The following is a 22,952-nucleotide window of genomic DNA, read 5'->3' as shown; positions in this document are numbered from 1 at the left end:
CCCGGGCAGTGCTGGGCTCTTCAGCTAGTCTAATATATAAAGCTCAAAGTGTGTATGTATGTATGTGTGTATATGTCCGGGATAGGCATCCGCACCGTCGCAGCTACAGCCACAAAATTTGGCACAGTCACACGTCTGGACCCCGAGAACGTCCTAAGCTATGTTGTGAGGCGAAATTTTAACCCCGCGCGTTCCAATTCACCAAACAATTTTGCCCCCATCTACATACTGGGGAAAAAGTGTGTGCGTGTCAAGCCCCGCCCCTCATTATGATGTCATAATGCCCCTATCTACATAATGGGGAAACAGTGTGTGTGTATCAAGCCCCACCCCTCATTATGATGTCACAATGGTTGCCATGGCGACTCTGATGTCATCATAGGTTGTAAGCCCAGCTGCTCATTATAATGTCATAATGGTTGACTATGAGATGGAGGATGTGTGATGGGTATATGGGCACTGGACTATGGGATGGTGGATATATATGACGGGTATATGGGCACGGGACTATGGGATGGAGGATGTGTGATGGGTATATGGGCACTGGACTATGGGATGGAAATAATGAAAATTCTTCTGTCATGGCAAAGATATATGGCTCCTGGCTAAAACCAGAGTTAATGGTGGCCCAGGGAGAGAATGCTTTATGTTTATGTGAGACGTGTCATTTCTTCTTTCACACTGTGATACTGGCATACTGTAGGTAACTCATGCCAGTACATCCATCCCTTGAGAGAAAGTTTATTTGACTCTATGTCACTAATGGGTATTAAATGTCTGTTTACAGTCACCAACAATGGTCTTACTGGAGATGTGATGAACAGGGCTAAATTTACATTTAGTGCTGCACCTTGGGTGCAAATGCACAAATAAGTCATACTCGATAAACTGTGGTGTAATGACCCCTGTGTCCACTAGGGGGCGCTGTGTGGATGTTCCAAGAGAAAGGATGAGTGGCAGAATCCTGAAGGACCATTATGTATCTCAAGGTGGGTGGCCTTGAGATGGAAACTGATGTGTGTGTTGATCAGCAGTGATATTGCTGAAGTGCTGTGTCAATGTGTCAGGGAGAAGTCTCCAGGTAGCTGGTGAGACGTGCGGGCCCAGTTACCTACAAACCCACCCAGGGGGTGTGTTTGAGAACGTTGTGATAAAGTGTGTGAATGGTTCAAGGACCTGTGATGAGGTCATAGCCATGTGACCCGGTGGGCGTGGCTACAGACCGTATAAGGTGGCCAGGGTAGGTCACATATGGTGAATGCTGGGACCCGGTTGGTCCAGTGTGGAAGGTCCCGCTGAGATGGGGCTTCCTGGCTAACAGCCTGTGAAGTGGCTGTGAGTAATGGCGACGTGTGCCTGTTAGTTCCCTGGAGGGAATGAACGTGTGCAGCATGGTGAAGAAGCATGAGGTAACCCTGACAGAGTGAGATAACTTGGTGGCTAGAAAGCCTGCGCATTGAACAGTGCATAACTTGTATGACTACAGGATAACAAAGCTGAATTCTGTAATGGACGCTATGCTGACTATATGCTGTTTCCTGTTGCTTTGATGGTTTATGATGCTGAATAAACCGAAGTTAACAAGTGATCAATACTCTTTAATTACATCACCTAAAAAAGAATGTACATTTGTCTGATTTGAGCTAATTGTCATCCAACTTAAATTTATGGTAATTTTTTTCAGAATTGTAAGCTTGTTTGTGAATAATATAATATTTTGTTTTGTACTTATCATATACAGTGAAAAATAATGTGCCAAGGGAGTGTGCGGCCAAGCAGCTTTACCATAAACAGGAGGTCCTGTATGAGTCATCAGTACATAACACTAATGTTCAATCATGGGCAACAGTTTGCTTGCAGCTCTTTGCGATGGCCGTAGATGCTTGCCTGGGAGAATAGTATGCTTTTTGTGTTCTGACGATTTACAAAACAAATTAATGATGGTGGAAAACATGCTGACATGGCTCCTTTAAAACCCTGGGTTCTGTAGAGATGTAGAGCTCTTAGGATGGATGTAAGCATTGCAGATTTGAAACATACTGTATTTTCTGTGTGGAGCCACAGCTAAGATAATACATTTTACAAGTCTCATCTACACACTGCAGAATTTTTTCACACATACTGTAAATTGACTTATTTGGCAGATTTCATGCAATGTATGTATAGAGTGAAATTCTCAACAAAATTCGTAAAAAAAATTGCCTGTCACAAGCTCAGATTTTGATGCGGAAACATTGCAGATGGTTAAGTATGGATAAGCAACTGTCAAGCACAATGTAGGAAAGACTAAGTGCAACATGAAGGGAAGAGGGGAAGGTAGCCCAACACTAGAAAAGGGGGGAGTGGAGACCTCTAGGAAGATCTAAAGTCACCCTGTCTGCCCTAAACATCCCTATATAGGTTCTGCACCTATCACCGAACAGGAACCTAATCCCTACCTGACCCTGGCGATAAACCCTGCTTAGGGAATAAGGGGGTGGCAATAGGAGATCCCCACTACCACTTAAGACAGCTGGGATAGAAGAACAAGGGTAACACTTACCTTGAGGAGACTCAGAGATGAAACACAGACGTCTTCCAGCAACACCACAGAGGAAGATAGCCGACTGCTATAGTTCCAAGCCTCAACAGGGGGAAGTGGAAATATCACCGGCAACTCCCAGCAGCAGGTTGGGAGTCTATAAACACCCAGGTCCACGTGTGTCAATTAGAGCTGGAGAAATGTTTGCCACTGGGTCAAAGTCAGAAGGGTTAAGAAGGTGTCTGCAAAAACCATCTGCAGCTAGATGCAGTGAGACTGTCTGCAGCTTCTGACATACCCGTGACAGCAATAGAAAATCTGCAACAATTTCACGTGTACATATACCTTGATTTGTCTGAATTATAACACTTTCACGTACAAAACTTGGTTGTATGATATCCAGCACAGTATACTTAGAGAAGACTATGTATTTTTTACTTTATATAAGGTTTTGTCTTTCCTTCTTCTATTCTGCAGTCCAAGCAAATGCTCAAAAGGAAGGGCTAGAAAATGTCCTCAAAGTTGTACCCTAAGAATGTTTTAGGATGTGGTTAATATATCACTGACAATTGCTTCCATACCACAGACTAAAAGTGCACAGAAAGACTTAAGTGCATAATTATTCACAATTATTTCCCAAGGAAACACTTCAAATGACAAACCATATTTTGGAAGTTTGTCATTGATCACATCTTTTGTGCAGACATATAAATCATTGTTTGACATGGGTACATCCCCGCATGTAAACAGGAGCCTGCATATTGTTTAATGGAAAATTCATAGGGAAGAGAGGAAAATCTCACAATCATATTTATGCAAAAAACTTACAATGCTTATAGCATATAAATACTAGGAAATAAAGGCTGATCAACCTGCTGTATCATCAGTTGTTGCAGGCAATGTCCCTCCCCGTATATAAGGACCTTCAGTCAGTTTCTATTTGCCATAGTTTGTTACATAACAGTTTCAGACCTATAGGATCAAGCCAATTCTTTGTGATTTTTCATATTATATTGAATCGCATGAGTTCCGATGCCTTTTTAAATATTATATATAATCACATTTTTTTCTCTTTCTCTCACTCCAGAATACCAGATATGAAAGCTTCAATCAAGCAATGACACACTTCTTGTCCAAAAAACATTCCTATCCTACATATATCTTTGATTCAGGTGACATGTCAAGGTGATATTTGACAGAAGTACAAATTACTCAATTTTGGAGGGGGGTTTGGAGGTGGATTTTGCCTTCTGCCCCTTTTATTTGTTTAATTCATCAAGAGTGGCATTATGCAGAAGCTCCCATGAAGAGGACACTACTGAGCTGAGATGGTTTTGCACACTTCCCCCTTTCCCAGTAGCTTCCTGTCATTCCTCCATTCCCTGTCTTGGGCATTTATTTTTCCTTGCTTTTGGCTTGGAGATCGTCTCCTAGCCTCTTTTCTGCCAACCACCTATGAGAAACGTCAGCGGTCCGATGATCCCTGTTACTTCCAGGCACTTTGTATTATCATCACTACCCCAATATACTTGGCCTTGCTTGTCTCCTCTCTCCCTTTCGCTTTCATTGGATTTCTGCTATGGTCGCCTCTTCAAGCTGTTCGTAGACCATATATCTACTCTCGACTACAAGACAAGGCCAGGGCCAGTGGAGCAAAGCTGCTAACAGAATGGAGGGCCACAAGCAGCGCTAAAAGTTTTTGCTTTGGCTCAGCCAATATCTGCCTGTTGCCAGACTCATTGGCCAGATTTACTAACCTCTTCAATACTCAGGCACGGGCCAAAGAAATTGGAAGGAGAATTCGTAATGGTGCCAGTAGACCTCAAATCAAGATTTACATAGACTCTCCAACCAACACATCTATCAGTGCTGCAAGCTTTAGTAGCCTAGTTTCTCCACAGGGCGCAGATGTCACCCACCGAGCTGTCAATATGGGCATGAAGAGAACTACATCCATGGAATACAAAGTAGAAAATTTGGGGGAAAATAATGAAGAGGGAAGGGATGGGAAGAATGGTGGAGATATGGGTGAAGGGGAAGATGCATGTATTATTCGAATCAGTGGTGAGGATCACATATCTGACATGGAGCCTGATGCTATGAGTGGACATGTCAATGCGGCCTGCTTGGCCGAAACTGAACCAGACTTTCAAAAAAGCTCAACCTCTAACCATAAGCACAGGGAAGGGGATGGTGGAAGTCTGGACAGCTGCACCACTTCCCGTGAATCGTTAGTCAAGGGCCGGGTGGCAGATGGAGCTACTGACCAAAGCAGCATTAATAACAAACTTCTGTACAAAGCATCCATCATTAAAAAAGCTGCAGCTCGGAAAAAAAAGCATACAGACAATATTCTTGACCATGAAATATCTGCCTTCTTTCCAGCCAATTTGGACTTCCTTTGCCTTCAGGAAGTATTTGACAAACGGGCTGCAGAAAAGTTGAAAGAACAATTACACTATTATTTTGAGCATATCCTGTACGATGTGGGGGTCTACAGCTGTCACGGCTGCTGCGGCTTTAAGTGTCTGAACAGTGGGCTCATGTTTGCTAGCCGCTACCCCATACTGGATGCTACCTATCACTGTTATCCCAATGGGAGAGGAATAGATGCGCTGGCCGCCAAGGGAGCTCTGTTTATTAAGGTGAGTCAATGGTGCGTAATTTTACATAGACTACACGGTAATGCTTAGATGCTGTCACTGCTCTGCGTATCGCTTGCAGACAGCAGACTTTCAGACGCCATTTGATATGGTGTCAGTTGTATAGATGGATACAGACTCATACTCAGATTGATGTATGTAACAACTTAATGAAATCTGAATACATTTATGATTCAATTTATGGAGGTGGAGGTTAAAATGTCCATGTATCAAATGTTTTCATAAATCCTTTTATAAGCTGATAAACATCATTGATCATCTTAATTATGTTCAGCCTCTGCTGCTCTGACTAGAACTGCAATTTTTTTCCAAGCTGCTTGAATTACTGGTGCGATATTTAGCAATCTATGTATGTTACAATAAGAAGACATATTGTAGTGCACCGAATTCACACAGCAATTAAAGCTTTTTATTTTGTTGCTGAGATTGCTATTGATTGTATAAAATCTAATCAGTCATGCATTGGACGCTAACAGCAATGTTCCTGTGGAAAATTAAATTTTTACTTAATTTTTTAGCATAAGGAAGAGGCACTGCTGCTTAACACGTGTAGGGATTCAACGCGCTCAGGAGCAACGGAAGTCAATCAGGAGGCACGTTCCTTTAAAAATTCATAGGGTTTATAGCTCCATAACCCATAAACCAGCACATAACAAAAGGAATAGCCTTTAGATCAGGCGAAAGAAAACATAAGTGTCCATGATTTCAGGCTCAGTCCTGGAGCCTCAGCAAAGCACAGGAGGCTTATCCCTCCTCGCATAAAGCCATAATACACAGGTCTCACCGGGACAGTAGCCTCAGCACGTGGTTTTCAGGAAGGTAGCACACCTTCCTCCACATAGGCCTGCCGGGACCTTCCACACGGCTCAATCAGATCCGTGCGCTCTCTCTTGTGACCAGACCTCAGGTACCTTATATGGTTCATAACCACACCTACAGGTGATCACATGGCTATGACCTCACTAAAGATCCTATTACACACACAGCCACATACAGGCTTCCCTGACACATTGTAACGGAAACATCAGCAGTACCTCTGCTGATCAATACACATATTCAAGCTTCCATCACAAGGCCACCTATGGTCTTGGGATACATAACGGTCATTCAGCATCCTATACCCATAACCACAATGGATATGCCTGTAGGCCCGTCCTGGGACACTCACACTGCGCCCCCTAGTGGACATAGTGGTCACTACACCACATACCTCCCCCTTCTGTTCAAACTTGTGGGGTTGAACACATGACATCACCCAGGGATCTCGAGACTGGGCACCCTTGTCACCTTGCCCTACAAGTCGAGAGGACCATCTCCGTCTGTTTCGGTAGTCATACTGCATCATATTTACGTTAGGCCTCCCCCGCTCCCAGCGGTCAGTATCTTGGCCTTGGGCTTTGGCCTTCCCATCAACGTCCGTCAGTGTGACCAGACACTCTTTAGTCTCCATCTGTCTGCAGTGCGCTCCGTCACCCGACCTTTCTCTCACTGGCTGGCTCTCCCGGTTCGTACGGTCATGAGTCCCACGTCCAGTTGGGCTAACTGGCTGGTCTGAGTCTGACCCTCTGTCGCTATGTCCACCACCGGGTCTCGTGCCTATGCTACTAAGATTGGAACTGCCACTTGCGGACTCTCAACGTTCTTGCCTTCGACTACCTGTCCTTTCATTTTTTGGAGGATCCCTTCGGGTCCCTACACCTTGGGTTGGAGGTGGATGCCATCTGACGTTCTGTATCTGCTTATTCAACTGCAGTCGGTCCTGCCCTTAGCTGCTCTAGCTCCTTCAGGTATGCTACCCGATATTCCAGGAGCATGCAAAGTTTCCCAATGCTTTTCATCGAGCCAACCACAATGACTGGAACCATGTCATCTTCATCAGCAACTTGGATTTCCCCAGCAGGTGGGATCCTCACTTTCTTCACACTGGATTGATTTACCATCTCCTGCATCACCTTTCCAAGTCTGCCAACGACTTTCCCCACCAGATTTCTGGGTACCGGAATTATGTCTTCCACAAAGCCCAGCCGACTTTGATCCTCCCTTGCAAGCTCCAGACGTCGAGCGGCTTTCCTTTACGCAACACGAGCATCTGTTTCGTGCAGAGACATTGTAGGTGCATCTCCTTCAGGACAGCCACCCTTCTCTCTGTGTCTTCCGTTTCTGCAAGTATCACCAACTGGTCTGTGTCTGGTGCCCAGCTCACACTATAGGCCTTTACTGCCTTTTTAAACGTCTCATGCACACTCTGGCACATGCTTCTCGCACATCTTCGGGTACCTCCATCACACACTTGAAGGTCGTGGACTTACTTTCATCCTGGACAGATGGCTCTGGGTTCCCCACGGACACTTCCCTTAATACAGTGGTCCCGACCGGGGGAATATCTTGTTCAGCTTTCCGCTCCAAATCTTCAGGAGATGTTACCTCTTTGAGACCCCTTGCCAAGATTGGCTTTGGCAGTTCTGCCTTGCTATCAGTCGGGCACGGCTGCTGTAAGTCTTCGCCCAACAACTTCTTCTCCCGCAGAAGACCTCCTACCGTTTCTTTGAGCACTCTCACCTCTTCTCTGAGGGTCTCATTCCCACCTTGCCACATTGTCAGGTGACCTCTGAGCTCCAAGACCTCTCTCTCCAGCTCATCCACTCTGTGCTCGGCCGTTTGTCTCAGGGCCTTGACTGCCGAGAGCTTGGACTCTAAGTGGCGCAGCTGCTCCACCTGTGAGGAGTTGGTGACTTCCATACTCGCCACCTTCAGACACTCCCTCGCCAGCTGTTGACACATCTCTTCGGGCCCTTGCTCCAAGTCTCGTAGGTGCGCTTCTACCTGGTGAGAACTGTCAACTTGCTCTTTCCACATGTATACTTCCTTAGTCAGGTTGTCAACTTGACCCTCTAGCTGTCGGGTGATAGTGGTCAAATTAGAGTCACTACTCCTCCTGTCATCCAAGAACAGCAAGCCCCCATTCACACAGGTGTCGGACCCTTTTTCTGGAGGTCTTCCGTCTCCCACGGTCACTTCTACCTCTGACCTGTCCACTTTAGGAGGCGTCACCGTCTCAATGTCTGCTAGCCCACCAGTAGAAAGGTCTCCATCCACCTGCTGTAGAGGAACTCCCCTCTCCCACAAACCAGAAAACAGTCTAGAGTCCCGACCTATAACCACTGCACACGACAGATTCGGGACTATCATGACATCCTGTCCCGCAATGTCCCAGCCTGTCTCAAAGACTACCCTGGCCACTGGACAATCCTTAGTGCCCCCGTGGTTGCACGTGATCCCAACCTTTCTGCCGGGTATCTCAGGAGCAAGTCTCAGTAGAGTCACCGGGCTCTCAGGGTTGACCAGACCAACCACATCTTCGTTATTTACCTGGAGGCCACACCCCGTAGCATTGTGCTGGCTGGGTAGTTCACCAGGCAGATTGGACAGACATAGGACATTTGCCCCTGGCAACAGTTCGTCTGTACCACCCCTTTCACGTTGGGATGCTCCTCCCCCTTATGGGCCACTATCCCCTTTTTGGACTCCACCTCCCACTGGGACTCCACCCCTTTTTGGGTTACCACCCCAATTTGGGTCACCTCCCCCTTCTGGGACTCCACCCCTTTTTGGGCCACCACCCCGATTTGGGCCACCGCCCCTTTCAGGATTTCCCCATGTCCGTTCTGCAGAACTTCTTATGCCACAGTTCACACAGTACAGTTTATGTCTTTTTGGGCTGGTACTGGCCCTTTAAGCACAACACCACACCAGTTCCTTCTGGCACTGCCACAGCTCCTGCTGTCACAAATCACCGACACCACCGGCTGCTGTTCACACACACAGCGTCTGATGTCCTCTTCGTAACCCCGCCGAGTTACAGGAAGCCGCTTGTCCCCTTCGTAACCCCGCCGAGTTCCTGGAAGCCACTTGTCCCCTTCGTGACCCCACTGAGCCACAGCAAACTGCCTTGCTAAAAAAAACCTTCGTGACCCCTCTGAGCCACAGCAAGCTGAGTTGCGAAAAGAAAACAAAAACACACAAAAAACTCACGTGTCCTGTCTGTGTGCTATTCAGGACATACCGTCTCCGCCTGAGACCGTCCAGCACACAGGGCTCACTGGGTGCTATTCAGGGAGCCGACCCTCCTCCCAGGGTCAACACACCAGCTTCACCAGGTCCAGGGGCTCAGCGGGTGCTCTTCAGGACATCCGTCTCCGCCCTGAGACTGCCCAACACTCACGCCTCACCAGGTCCAAGGTCATACCACATGCTCCAGGGAGACGATTCTTCTCCTAGAATCTCCCAACACTGACCCTCCAGGACCTTGCTCACTGCAACCTCCAGGTACACAGTCTCTCACTGACCCAGGTCAGCATACCACAGACTCCTGTCTGTTACCTGCTGGTGTCAGCCGCACAGGTTCTCGGGTACCTCTTATCCGCAGAGGCACACTAGCACAATTCACAGTCTCTTTCTCACTGACCCCGGTCAGTATTACTCACGATTTTCCACGGCCGTCTGCTCTCCTGGCTCAGAGCCGCCAGTATGGCAACATGTGCTTCTTGGAACCACTGCCCGCAGTCTGTCACCAATTGTAGGGATTCAACTCACTCAGGAGCAACGTGAGTCAATCAGGAGGCACGTTCCTTTAAAAATTCATCGGGTTTATTGTTCCATAACCCATAAACCAGCACATAACATAAGGAATAGCCTTTAGATCAGGCGAAAGAAAACATAAGTGTCCATGATTTCAGGCTCAGTCCTGGAGCCTCAGGAAAACACAGGAGGCTTATCCCTCCTTGCATACAGCCAATATACACAGGCCTCACTGGGACAGCAGCCTCAGCATGTGGTCTTCAGGAAGGTAGCACACCTTCCTCCACATAGGCCTGCCGGGACCTTCCACACGGCTCAATCAGATCCATGCGCTCTCTCTTGTGACCAGACCTCAGGTACCTTATATGGTCCATAACCACACCCACAGGTGATCACATGGCTATGACCTCACTAAAGGTCCTATTACACACACAGCCACACACAGGCTTCCCTGACACATTGTAACGGAAACATCAGCAGTACCTCTGCTGATCAATACACATATTCAAGTTTCCATCACAAGGCCACCTATGGTCTTGGGATACATAACAGTCATTCAGCATCCTATACCCATTACCACAATGGATATGCCTGTAGGCCCGTCCTGGGACACCTACACAGCGCCCCCTAGCGGATATAATGGTCACTACACCACACACATTTATGCGATAAACTTTAACGCCTCTCTGCTCTTATACACAAAACCTACCGAAATGCATAGTCTTCCTGCCTTCATCCTCCACAATAACTATTTTTGTGGGTATATCAGTCTAATGTGCCCAGGGACTGGCTGATGCCAATGCTCTGAGTGGATAGTTTCTATTAATCAGTATTCTGCCAGCACTATAGATGTTGTAACTGCCGATCCCTCGGTTGATATCTTGCATTGCTTCTGCCATTATCCAATGCCCTGTACTGGAATCATATCTCTGTAATATACCTGTATGCAATTGGACAAACAGGAATGGGCAAGCAGAGAGACCACCACACACACAAACACCCATATTTCCGCACACTTCCTGTAGTTTGTCTCAGCGTCTATGATGCTATAGATTGATCACATATCAGTAAACAGTGGACAGCAACATAGACACATAGTTGCTGGCACCTTGGGCTGATTTCTTGGGTGTAAGACAAAATAAAGTAATATTGTCTGTTGAGCACATTATCTAGTCAATGAGAACACGTTGTTTGAAAGCATAGCAACAATTTAAAGCAAACCTACCAAAATAAAATAAAAAAGTAAAAATCAATGTCTATTATTTAATAAAAAAATGTCTTCCCTAGGATGTGTCACGTGCAGTGATATTATGATATTGGAGAGGTGTTCTCATGAAAACATCTTGTGATAATTCCATGTGACTATTTAAGCCCCTTTTATCACAATTTTGTCCTACAATTACAGGCAAGTTACATTTATGATCAGGATCGGACTGGTGCACAGGTGAACTGGTGAATCTTCCTGTAGGCCCATGTACAGGATCAAGCTTCCAGTCCTGGAACCCCCTACATGAGCAGCGCTAAGCACAGTACACATGGTGCACAATGTAGAGACAGAGGCAGTCTATAGCATCACATCTTTTTATTTAATACATTGCTCATTTGGTTATTATACAGTGGGTACTGAAAGTATTCAGACCTCTTTAAATTTTTCACACTTTGTTTCATTGCAGCCTGTCACTATTGGGCTGGCGAGTAAACTGGGACCAGGGGCACCTTTCCTGGCCCTGACACTAGGGGGCACCCTAACTCGCCCTGTTCCCAGGGATATCTCAGATGGCAAGGATGCCGGGGCCTCCGCCCTAGCCCTGTCTCCTAGCTTTAGCCCTGCGTCTGTTCCTGAAGCGATGGCCGGGGGACCATCACAAGGCAGGGAGACTACGGTACACAAGATGAGGTACAAACAAAGGGTTAATTTATTTACAGGCAAGGAATGCAGTGTTAGGATAGTGTAAATAGGGGTATGCAATGACAAAACAATTTACAAAAGTGATATTCTCTAGCTGGGCCGTACAAATGGCGCGGTGCACCATCTATTACAGATCAGTTTATTTTTCAGAAGGCAAAACAATACAATAAAGTACAGTGTGCTGCTACTCTAACTATAGCTTATCTGGCCACTGCTACTCCGGCCGCACGGCTACTGTGCTCTGTCTATTGCAGCCTATCCTAAGCCCTAAACATGTGCACACATGGGGTTAACACTCACGGTGAAGATGGAGTCTCAGTTCCTTCCTGGGGGCCCCCTGCAGTTCTCTGCAAGATGATGCGACATCCTCCATGGAAGCTCTGTGCAAAGTGGTCTTGTCCTTGTGTGAAGATTCCAAGTCTGCTCCTAGAAATGGTGAATTCTCTCCTCTGAATTTCCTCTTTGTATTTCTTTGTGGCTCCTTGCACTGACACGGGAAAGACACGTTCGTTATCCCCAGAAGAGTATACAAAATCCCACAAGTTCAGTAAGTTACAAGCTGCACATTTTTCTCCTCACAGCTCACAGCACACCAGCTTCCTGCAGACTCCCAGTTCAGAACACTTACTGGAAAAACAGCCCATCCCCTCTCCATAGCTGAAGGAGCAAACCAAAACCAGTCTTATTGCAGGGAGAGCCAAATGTCCCATTGCTCTAGCCAAGTGGGTTCTGTCTCAATGGCAGTTTATCTCTACTGTCCATAGCAATGCCACCCCATACATTCCCTTCCCCCCTCCTGGGGAAAAGAGACGCTAACGTGTACTGAAGTACACCAACCCGACAGACAGGGGAATGAGACAAGGGTAAAAGAAAATTCCACTCACAAATAATACTCTCACAAGCAACAGAGGTATATACCAGGGTGTGAAGGATGGGGGAAGAAAACAAAGCAGGAATGGATGAGGAATCTCCAAGCGTACAAACCAAGCAACCGTCGCACAATAAACTCCTCCAGCACTCCAAACACCAGCTCCTCTCTCTCTCTCTCCAGATCCTTGTAGCAAATGCTATCTCAGACAATGATCTGGCCTGCAGACCTAGTTTTTATAGGAAAGAGGAGTGGTTAACCAAGCACAGCTGAAAGCAGGGATTCCCACATAGCCAATTAACCCCTGTCCTGCTGAAAGAAAACAAACACCCTTAATATGCCGGAGAAGTACTTCTCAGCGGCAAAGCAGGAGCCATCAGACGCTGCGGTCTTTTGGCTCTGTTCTGTCGCGGTAACCCCGTGACAGTACCCCCCTTCTACAAGGGACCTCCGGAACCTCAGTGCCTGGTTTATCCAGATGTGCCACATGGAAGGCCCAAACCAGTCTGGCCGCAAGGATGTCAGAAGCTGGAACCCACATCCTCTTCTCAGGACCATACCCCCTCCAATGTACCAAGTATTGCAGTGACCAACGAACAAAACGAGAGTCCAAGATCTTAGCTATCTGGAACTCCTGATTACCATCGACAATGACAAGAGAAGGTGGCAGAGGTGAAGGTCCAGCCGATGTCACATATTTCTTGAGAAGTGAATGGTGAAAAACATTATGAATTTTAAAAGTCATGGCAGAGCAAGACGGAATGCTACCAGATTGATGACGGCTAAGATTTTATAGGGACCAATAAACCTGGGGCCCAATTTCCAAGATGAAACCTTCAGCTTAATGTTCCTTGAGGACAACCATACCAAGTCACCAACACATAGGTCCGGACCAACCATACGTCTCCGATCAACCACACTCTTATACTTGGAACCCATCTTTCGCAAATTATTAGTTACCCCCTGCCATATGGTAGATATGGAAGAAGAAAACCATTCCTCCTTCTGTAAACCATAGGGGGATCACCATTGAACGAACCAAACTGTGGATGGAACCCATATGCCCCGAAAAACGGGGACTTACCGGTTGATTCCTGACAGCGATTATTAACTGCAAATTAAGCCAACGGTAGGTAGGTCACCCAGTCCTCCTGACACAAAACATCTTAGATATGTTTCCAAATTCTGATTAACCCACTCAGTCTGCCCATTGGACTGTGGGTGAAAAGCCGAAGAGAGCGACAAATGGATCCCAAGACGGCTGCAAAACACCCTCCAGAATTTGTAGACAAACTGCACCCCCCGATCTGAGACAATATCGGTAGGAACCCCATGCAGTCTGATCATCTTCCTAATGAAGATTTGTGCCAGAGTCTTGGCATTAGGCAAAGCTGGTAACGCAATAAAATGAGACATTTTACTGAACCTGTCCACCACCAAGATTACAGTGTTCCCTGCAGACACAGGTAAGTCAGTAATAAAATCAACCGACAAGTGAGTCCAAGGTCTGTTGGGAATCTCCAATGGTTGGAGAGCCCCAGATGGACGAGTATGCGAAGTCTTAGAACGCGCACAGACATTGCAGGCGGCCACATAGAGGGAGAGTGAGAAAGCGAACACCCCCCAGAGCGAGGGGAAGAAGGAATAGGAAGCGATTTTGGCCACCCAAACCGCCTAGTAAGTAGATCCGCAGTGGCCTTATTCCCTGGATGTCCAGCCAGCACTGTGTGATATACAATGTCTGCAAAATACGATGTTTTCTGTTGGAATGTGCTAGAAATCCTCCATTCTATGACATTGTAAACTGTCAGCCTAGCATGAAGCTGTAGCAGTCCCTTCCCCCAAAGTGTTATCAACCCTTCATGTGCAGGGCCCTGTGAAACTTGAAACCAACAACTTCCTCTCAAAGAGCAGGAATGTTAATTAGCTAGGGGGAAAAGATCCCTTTGTTCTCTGGAAATGTGCTGGGATCAATATAGGAAATATTAAAAAGAAGCCTAGCTCGCAAACCATACATGACAGAGAAATAACAATCATATATTTGTGATCTGCGTGGACCCGGCTTCCCTACGGTGCCTTTTGCGTAGTTCTCAGACTGCCAGAACCTGAATTATGGATTGCACCCAAATAGAATGTCTCAGTTATATCATTCTTGGTGTTTTCGGATTCTATTCGGTAAATTACAACCAATGACACCAAATATGTGTTTGTGCGAGCTCCTCTCATTAAGTTATGGTTATTCTAAAGTTTGTAGCCAGATCATAACTTGAAGAGGGAGAGGTGGGCACTCTCCAGACTGCCCCTTTCAGTGATGTCACACACCCGGGCTATAAGGTACCCCTCCCATACAGGGTGCTCAGAACAGCTCAAATCCTGCTTCCAGAGAGACACGTGCAGATGTCTGGGGACGTTTGGTTGTCCCATCCCCCACTCAGCCGCATGGTTTTGCCTAAAGAGTCATGAACAACCGTGAGTGTTACTTTCTATGTTCATCCATCTTTTATTTTATATTTGTAACTGTACATAATTAATGTCTCAATTTTATAGCAATTTTTATCTGTATAATCACTGCCCTCATTCGGGGAATAAATGATAAAATTATTTAGTTCTGTCTCCATGCTCTCAGAATCGAACTATACGCCTTTGTTAGATAATCGCTACTAATTCAAGGGGTTGGGCACAGACCCTCTTAGTTTAACACTGTGAATTAAGTAAACCGTGACTGGTGGCAGCGTGGTGTGTACGGTTGTTGCGGCTAGCTGGCAGTCCAAAAGGGTCTTATATGGCTGAATGAGGGGCTGCGGCCACAGCATTGATAATTCCCTCACTGCAGTAGCCTAACCGCCGGTTCACAGCAAGCAGCCCGTCCGGCGACTAATTATCCTAGGTGCAGTTCCCTGACTGACCTGAGGGTAAGGGGGCACCGGAGAGCTGCGAGTTCCAAAGTGGAACTGAGAAAGTGGGATATCCATAAATCCCCGCAGTTCGTAGAAGGTTACAGCAGTGGTGGGGCATCCAAAATAACCCCCCCTCGTGCGGAAAATTGTTAGAGCGAGATTAGCTTGCTGGATATTTTTGTCACATGGTGTCAGTGGTGGGATAACTAAGATAAGCCCCCACTGTGCCTGTGATAGCCATGTGCCAGCAGTGTGTCGCGTCCCTCCGTCCGCTGATACACCCGTGTCGGTGGGATTGTGACATAGTGGTGACACAGGGTCCGCTGTCTGTCGTGTTTTGGTCGCAGCGGGACCCCCGTTCGTCACGTAGTGGCGAACAGCAGCTGGCTGTTCATCACACACTGTATCATGGTGTTCACTGAGGACTCAGACGGAGATTGAGCGGCACAAACAGTTTACCCAGAGGACAGGTAGCAGGGGGTCCCCCTGAGCATCAGCAACCTCTCTTTCAAGATCAGAGCATATTGATGCCATCACTACCCCTTTTTGTAGAATAGGTACCGGTTTGCACTTATCGCCTCCCCCAGGAAAGCAACGGGACAAAGCATCTGCTTTAACATTTTTGCTCCCCGGCCTAAAAGTAACGGAAAAGTTAAATCTGGTAAAGAATAACGCCCACCTTGCCTGACGCGGTGTAAGACGTTTTACCGACTCCAAGTAAACCAGATTCTTATGATCAGTGATCACCATCACAGGGTGAACCGCTCCCTCAAAAATGACGCCACTCCTCAAATGCCCATTTGATAGCCAAGAGTTCCCTATTACCAATATCATAGTTTCTCTCAGCTGGTGAAAGTTTTTTAGAGAAGTATGCGCATGGTTGCCATTTACCAGGAGACGCACCCTGCGACAGTACAGCACCCACTGCCACCTCGGATGCATCCACCTCTACGATGAAAGGCTGAGTGACATCAGGATGAATAAGAATTGGCGCAAAAGCAAAACACCCTGTTATGATTGAGTCACCGAGGAGGAAAGCAAGACCAAGCTAAGCCACAGAAAACCAGAGAGGTTGGTAACTAAGCGGATTGCAAACCCCTGATCATACCCACACAACTAGCAGTAGCCGTGGAGCGTACCTACGATGATCCTAGATGCCTTGACACTGCCGGAGAACTAAATAAGCCTAAAGCAAGAAAGGGGAAATCTAAAATGCCCCAGAGCAGACCCCAAAGGAATAGATAGCCCCAAACATATATTGTCGGTGAGACAAGATGAAAATACAAATGCAGGTAGGAAAATAGACTGAGCAAACGATGGGGCCCACACTAACTAGACAGGACAGGAAAGGAAAGACAAGACTGTCTGCAATCACGCAAAAAACCCTGCAAAAAATGCCCAACATGTCTGATAGAAAAAAATACTGAAGTCACTAGACTTCGCCCACTATATCAGCACTCTGGTATATTCTGGAAGCAGAGCAAAAAGAGGCCAATCTAATAAGGGACAAAAATAAACTGGCACAAACAGTAACATAAGGATGGAAATTCAGCACAGCCCCAGCCGGGGCTGGCTGATCACACAAAACTGAAATGGACAAAACCAAATCAAATGTGAATGATGGCAAAAGAACACTTAGCTTGAGCATGTAGGGACTGAGCTGGAAACTAAGACCTCAGGAGGCAGGAAAAATCACCAGCAGGGATAGAGGGAGTCGGCTGTCTTAAATCCAGTCAAAAACTCCAGATCTCCAGTCATCCTCCTCTTTATCAGGTGGCAGGCCTCTGCTAATTAGATCAGCTCAATTACCTCCAGTCACCATCAGAGGGATCCCGGCACTACCTTCACTAGTAACCAGAGGTAGGCCAGAAAGCGAATTCACAACAACAACCCTTCAGTGTGTCAAACGCCTCCCTGGCAGGACTGGACCACTTGAAGAAGTCTGTCCCCTTTTTGGTCATATCAGTGAGTGGTTTGGCTACTACCGAAAAGTTTGTTATGAATTTTCTGTAGTAGTTGGCGAAACCTAAAAATCTTTGTAAGGCCTTCAAGTCCTCAGGACGATCCCATTCCAATACCACCTGGACCTTCACTGTATCCATGTGAAAAATGGTGGAGGATAATACATATCCAAGAAAAGGGATCTCTTCAACCGAGAACATACACTTCTCCGGTTTAACATACAACTTATTGTCACATAGAATGTGTAGGACTTGCCTGACATGTTGCTGGTGTGATTCAAGGTCAGGTGAATAAACAAGGATATCACCCAGGTAAATAACCACAAACCTACCTACTAGGTGACTGAAGATGTCATTGATAAAGTGCTGAAATACGGCGGTCGCGTTGGTCAATCCAAAGGGCATCACTAGACACTCATAGTGACCCTTTGGCGTATTGAACGCGGTCTTCCACTCATCCCCATCCTTAACACGGATGAGGTTGTATGCCCCCTGAGGTCCATTTTAGAGAACCATTTTGCTCCCACAATTTGATTAAAGAGGTCGGGGATCAGAGGTAGCGGATACGGATCACAAATAGTGATAGCATTCAGTTTCCGGAAATCCAGGCAAGGACGTAACCCTCCATCCTTCTTTTTGACAAAAAAGAACCCTGCAGCAAGGGGAGAAGAGGATGGTCTGATATGACCCTTAAGCCAGGCTTTCCTTAATATAGTCCTTCATGGCCTGCCTCTCTGGACCTGAGATGTTATAAAGTCTGCTCTTGGGCAGCTTGGCACCAGGAACCAGATTAATGGCACAGTCATAAGGTCGAAGAGGAGGAAGTTCTTGGCTCCCCTGCTCTGAAAACACATCCTCGAAGTCTGACAGGTAATGGGGCACGGACTGAGTATCCACCCTTGCCAACCGGATACCCAAGCAGTGTCCATGACAGTATGTTTACCACTTCCCGTGTCTGCCAATCAATTACCGGATTGTGCTTGGCGAGCCAGGGAAGTCCCAGTACTACAGGCGAGGGCAGGCCCTCAAGCACGTAACAGCTTAACACCTCAGAATGTATGGCTCCCACCTGTAGTCGCAAGTCATGGACCACCTGCTTGAAATGCCCCTGCCTTAGAGGGCCAGAATCAATGGCTATAATGGGTATCAGTCTGGACAAGGTATGTGGGACAAGACCTTGGTTCCGGACGAACTTGGCGTCTATCAAATTAAACCCTGCCCCACTGTCCAAGAAGGCGGATACGTCCACCTTATTTTCACCCACATACAAAATGGCTGGAAGGAAAAACTGAGTCCTTCCCACCGAGGTTACGCGTACACCCGAGTTGCCAACCTCCCCGCAACCCGGGCCCTCTGGTTTTCCGGCGGTTGTTTACACAAATGACGGGTAGGACTTGTGTTCACAAAATGACCCTTTTTGCCACAACAGAAACACACTCCCCTTTACACCAAACTACTGTACGTTTGCTAGGTTGGGATGCCGCACCCACCTGCATGGGTTCCACAGTGGGATCTGTACAGACCGCTCTCAAACTTTGACCTTTCATCCCCAGAGTTGACTCCTTTTTTCTCTGGCAAAGACGGCGATCAACCCGGATTGCCAGAGACATGGCCACCTCTAGGGAGTCAGGAGTCTCATAGAGAGCTAATGCATCTCTTACCCTCTCAGAGAGACCCTCACAGAACTGAATACGGAGGGCCGGGTAATTCCACCTAGTGTCGGTGGCCCACTGCCGGAATTCGGAGCAGTATTCCTCCGCCAGACGGTCTCCTTGCTGAATTTGGCACAGAGATGACTCAGCCAAGGAGAGGCGATCAGGGTCGTCATACACCAAGCCCAAAGCCTGAAAGAAACCCTCTACTATCTGCAGTGAGTGTGAGTCAGATGGGAGAGATAATGCCCATGCTTGTGGGGTCCCCTGCAGGAGCGAGATAACAATCCCCACCTGTTGCTCCTTCATACTGGAGGATACCAGACGCAGCCGGAAATATAGTTTAGACGTCTCACGGAACACAACAAACTTGTCCCGCCCACCAGAGATCCTGTCTGGCATCGCGACCTTGGGCTCAACAATGATTTGTCTGGATGACGCAATCCCCACACCAGATGTAAAAGGGGGCTGTGAAACCACCATGCGTAAATCCGCCACCTCCAAACTGAGCTGCTGCAACTTCCCTGCCAGCGCTGTGATGGGATCCATCATGGATCAGAAAAAGGTTTTCAGTCTGAGATAATGTCACGATTGGGCTGGCGAGTAAACTGGGACCAGGGGCACCTTTCCTGGCCCTGACACTAGGGGGCACCCTAACTCGCCCTGTTTCCCGGGATACCTCAGATGGCGAGGATGCCGGGGCCTCCGCCCTAGCCCTGTCTCCTAGCTTTAGCCCTGCGTCTGTCCCCTTCCCCCCTCCCGGGGAAGAGAGGCGCTAGCGTGTACCATAGTACACCAACCCGACAGACAGGGGAACGAGACAAGGGTAAAAGAAAATTCCACTCACAAATAATACTCTCACAAGCAACAGAGGTATATACCAGGGAGTGAAGGATGGGGGAAGAAAACAAACCAGGAATGGATGAGGAATCTTCAAGCGTACAAGCCAAGCAACCGTCGCACAATAAACTCCTCCAGCACTCCAAACACCAGCTTTTCTCTCTCTCTCTCTCTCTCTCTCTCTCTCTCTCTCTCTCTCTCTCTCTCTCCAGATCCTCGAAGCAAATGCCATCTCAGACAATGATCTGGCCTGCAGACCTAGTTTTTATAGGAGAGGGGAGTGGTTAACCAAGCACAGCTGAAGACAGGCATTTCCACATGGCCAATTAACCCCTGTCCTGCTGAAAGAAAACAAACACCCTTAATACGCCGGAGAAGTGCTTCTTCTCAGCGGCAAAGCAGGAGCCATCAGACACTGCAGTCTTCTGGCTCAGTTCTGTTGCGGTAACCCCGTGACACAGCCATTTGGTAAATTCAAAAAAGCTCATTTTTTCTCATTAATGTACACTCTGCACCCCATCTTGATGGAAAAAAAAACAGAAATGTAGAAATTTTGGCCAATTTATTAAAAAAGAAAAAACAAAATATCACATGGTCATAAGTATTCAGACCCTTTGCTCGGATACTCATATGTAAGTCGCATGCTGTCCATTTCCTTGTGATCCTCCTTGAGATGGTTCTACTCCTTCATTGGAGTCCAGCTGTGTTTAATTAAACTGATAGGACTTGATTTGTACAGGCACACATCTGTCTATATAAGACCTCACAGCCCACAGTGCATGTCAGACCAAATGAGAATCATGAGTTCAAAGGAACTGGCCAAGGAGCTCAGAGACAGAATTGTGGCAAGGTGTAGTATGTTAGTGTTTTCTATTATAAACAGTGATGATGCAGTAATTTAGTTCAGCCACCAGAGGTCACCTTTGAGTAACAGACAGAAAACTCTGGAAACAGGAAAAAAACTCAGTTTTTCCAGGTTGATGAGAAAGGAGCCTATTTTGTGAGAGGTGAGGAATCCAGCTCCTGAAGCCTTCTTGTTTGGACAGTGTGATTCAGAGATAAGAGTTCCTGCAAGTAAACTGAAAAGTGTGACAAGTCACCTACTGTGTAGTTAGCTAGGGATAGCTAGTTAAGTCACACAGCCTATTCAAGGACACTTGTTATTAAAGATCGTATATGAACTGAGAAAGACTGTGTTGATTCCTGAGTATCAAGATTCTGGCTGTGAAATATTACTGGAACTGAATGGGACCTTCATTTGCATCTGTATCAGAAGATTTGGTGACCCAGAAAGCTGTTTTAATCCGGTGAATGGAAGTCTGTATAACCAGTTCAGTTGTTCACTGTTAAGCATATTCTGTGAAGGTGTACGCTCTGAGTTCTCACTCATAAGACAGTGCACTGTGTTTATTCTGTGCTGGTTTAAGTGATTCATCTGGTAGATTATATATATATATATATATATATATTAAAGGGTAAACTGGGTACCCGTGAGCCCCGTTTAGGCCTGTTACGGTTAAGGGAGAGGGTGTCATAGTCCTGGTGTAGTCTATCTCCTGTCCGTGAAGCTGGCACTTGGGATCTCTAAGGCTACTTTCACATTTGCTTTTTTTTGCAGCGCGTTTTTCCCTCAAAAAAAAGCATTGGAAAAAACGCATACAAACGCATACAAATGCTGCGTTTTTTTCAAGCATTTTTATGCGCATGCATGAAAATAACACAGCGTTTTTATGCGTTTGTATGCATTTTTAGTGCGTTTTTACTGCGTTTGCGTTTTTTTCCAACATTACTTGGCCCCTCACACTAACACAAACCATGACTTTACTAACCCTAACCCTTAACCAAACCATACCCTAACCCTAACCCTTAACCAAACCATACTAACCCTAACCCTAACCCTTAACCAAACCCTACTAACCCTAACCCCCTTAACTAACCCTAACTTAACCCAAAGCCCTAATTTCCATTGTCTAACCAATGGCCAACAAAAAAATGCATGCGCAAAAAAACGCATACATGAGCATGCCAATGCGCACATATGTGCACCCATAGACTTATAATGAGTGTCTTGCTGTAAAAAAAACGTATTGCGCGCGCATGCATTTTTTTTAGGCAAGACGGACGCCAAAAAAATGCAACAGGATGCATTTTGTGCGCCCGAGCGCACACCACAAAAAAACGCATGCGCGTAAAAATGCATACAAACACATGTGTATGCGCACATAAGCGCATCCCATGCCAAATATAGGGGAAAAAGCGCATGCGTTTTTTAGCGCTAAAATACAGCGCAAAAAAAACGCAAGTGTGAAACCAGCCTAAGGCTGCATAATTTGCTTTGTGTGGTCCGTGGCTGTTGTGGCCCATATTTTGTCGAAAGACAGAATCCTGTTATTCTTTAGTTTGGTTATAAAGAAAAGTTGGTTTAATTTTACATTGGGTTCTGAGTCGTTCATAGCAGCGCCATATTCCAATCCCGAACAACGATCGGCGTACCGGCCCTTACAAATGCACAAATCTGGCCAAGGTTACAAAAGAATTTCTGCAGTTCTCAAGGTTCTTAAGAGCACAGGGGCCTCCATAATCCTTAAATGGAGAAGTGTGGGACTACCAGAAGTCTTCCTAGACCTGGCTGTCCAGCCAAACTGAGCAATCGTGGGAGAAGAGCCTTGGTGAGAGAGATAAAGAAGAACTCCAAGATCACTGTGGCTGAGCTCCAGAGATGCAGTAAGGAGATGGGAGAAAGGTTCACAAAGTCAACTATCATTGTAGCCCTCCACCAGTCGGGCCTTTATGGCAGAGTGGCCCGACAGAAGCCTCTCCTCAGAGCAAGACATATTAAAGCCTGGACAGAGTTTGCTAAAAAAAAAAAAAAAAGGACTCCCAGACTATGAGAAATAAGATTCTCTGGTCTGATAAGACGAAGATAGACCATTTTGGTAATAATTCTAAGTGGTATGTGTGGAGAAAACCAGGAACTACTTATCACCTGCCCAATACAATCCCAACAGTGAAACATGGTGGTGGTGGCAGCATCATGCTGTGGGGGTGATTTCAGCTGCAGGA

At 46.6% G+C, this 22,952-nt stretch overlaps 1 protein-coding gene across 7 annotated transcripts in view; it reads left to right on the top strand.

Annotated features, from left to right (window-relative positions):
- Positions 1-22,952, top strand: part of LOC141072599 (sphingomyelin phosphodiesterase 3-like) — an 844,331-nt gene that overhangs the window by 666,952 nt on the left and 154,427 nt on the right. For all 7 annotated transcript variants that reach the window (XM_073559894.1, XM_073559891.1, XM_073559887.1 and 4 more), the window contains one exon: positions 3,609-5,166. In XM_073559894.1, the coding sequence (XP_073415995.1) occupies positions 3,850-5,166 (1,317 nt within the window). In that variant the 5' untranslated portion in view covers positions 3,609-3,849. The remainder of the gene's footprint in view (positions 1-3,608; positions 5,167-22,952) is intronic.

This window comes from Dendrobates tinctorius, unplaced genomic scaffold, assembly GCF_039654945.1.
Source record: "Dendrobates tinctorius isolate UK_male_01 unplaced genomic scaffold, ASM3965494v1 ptg000278l, whole genome shotgun sequence".
NCBI lineage: Eukaryota > Metazoa > Chordata > Amphibia > Anura > Dendrobatidae > Dendrobates > Dendrobates tinctorius.
The sequence above is the reverse complement of the archived record's forward strand: the minus strand, read 5'-3'. Positions and strand labels throughout refer to the sequence as shown.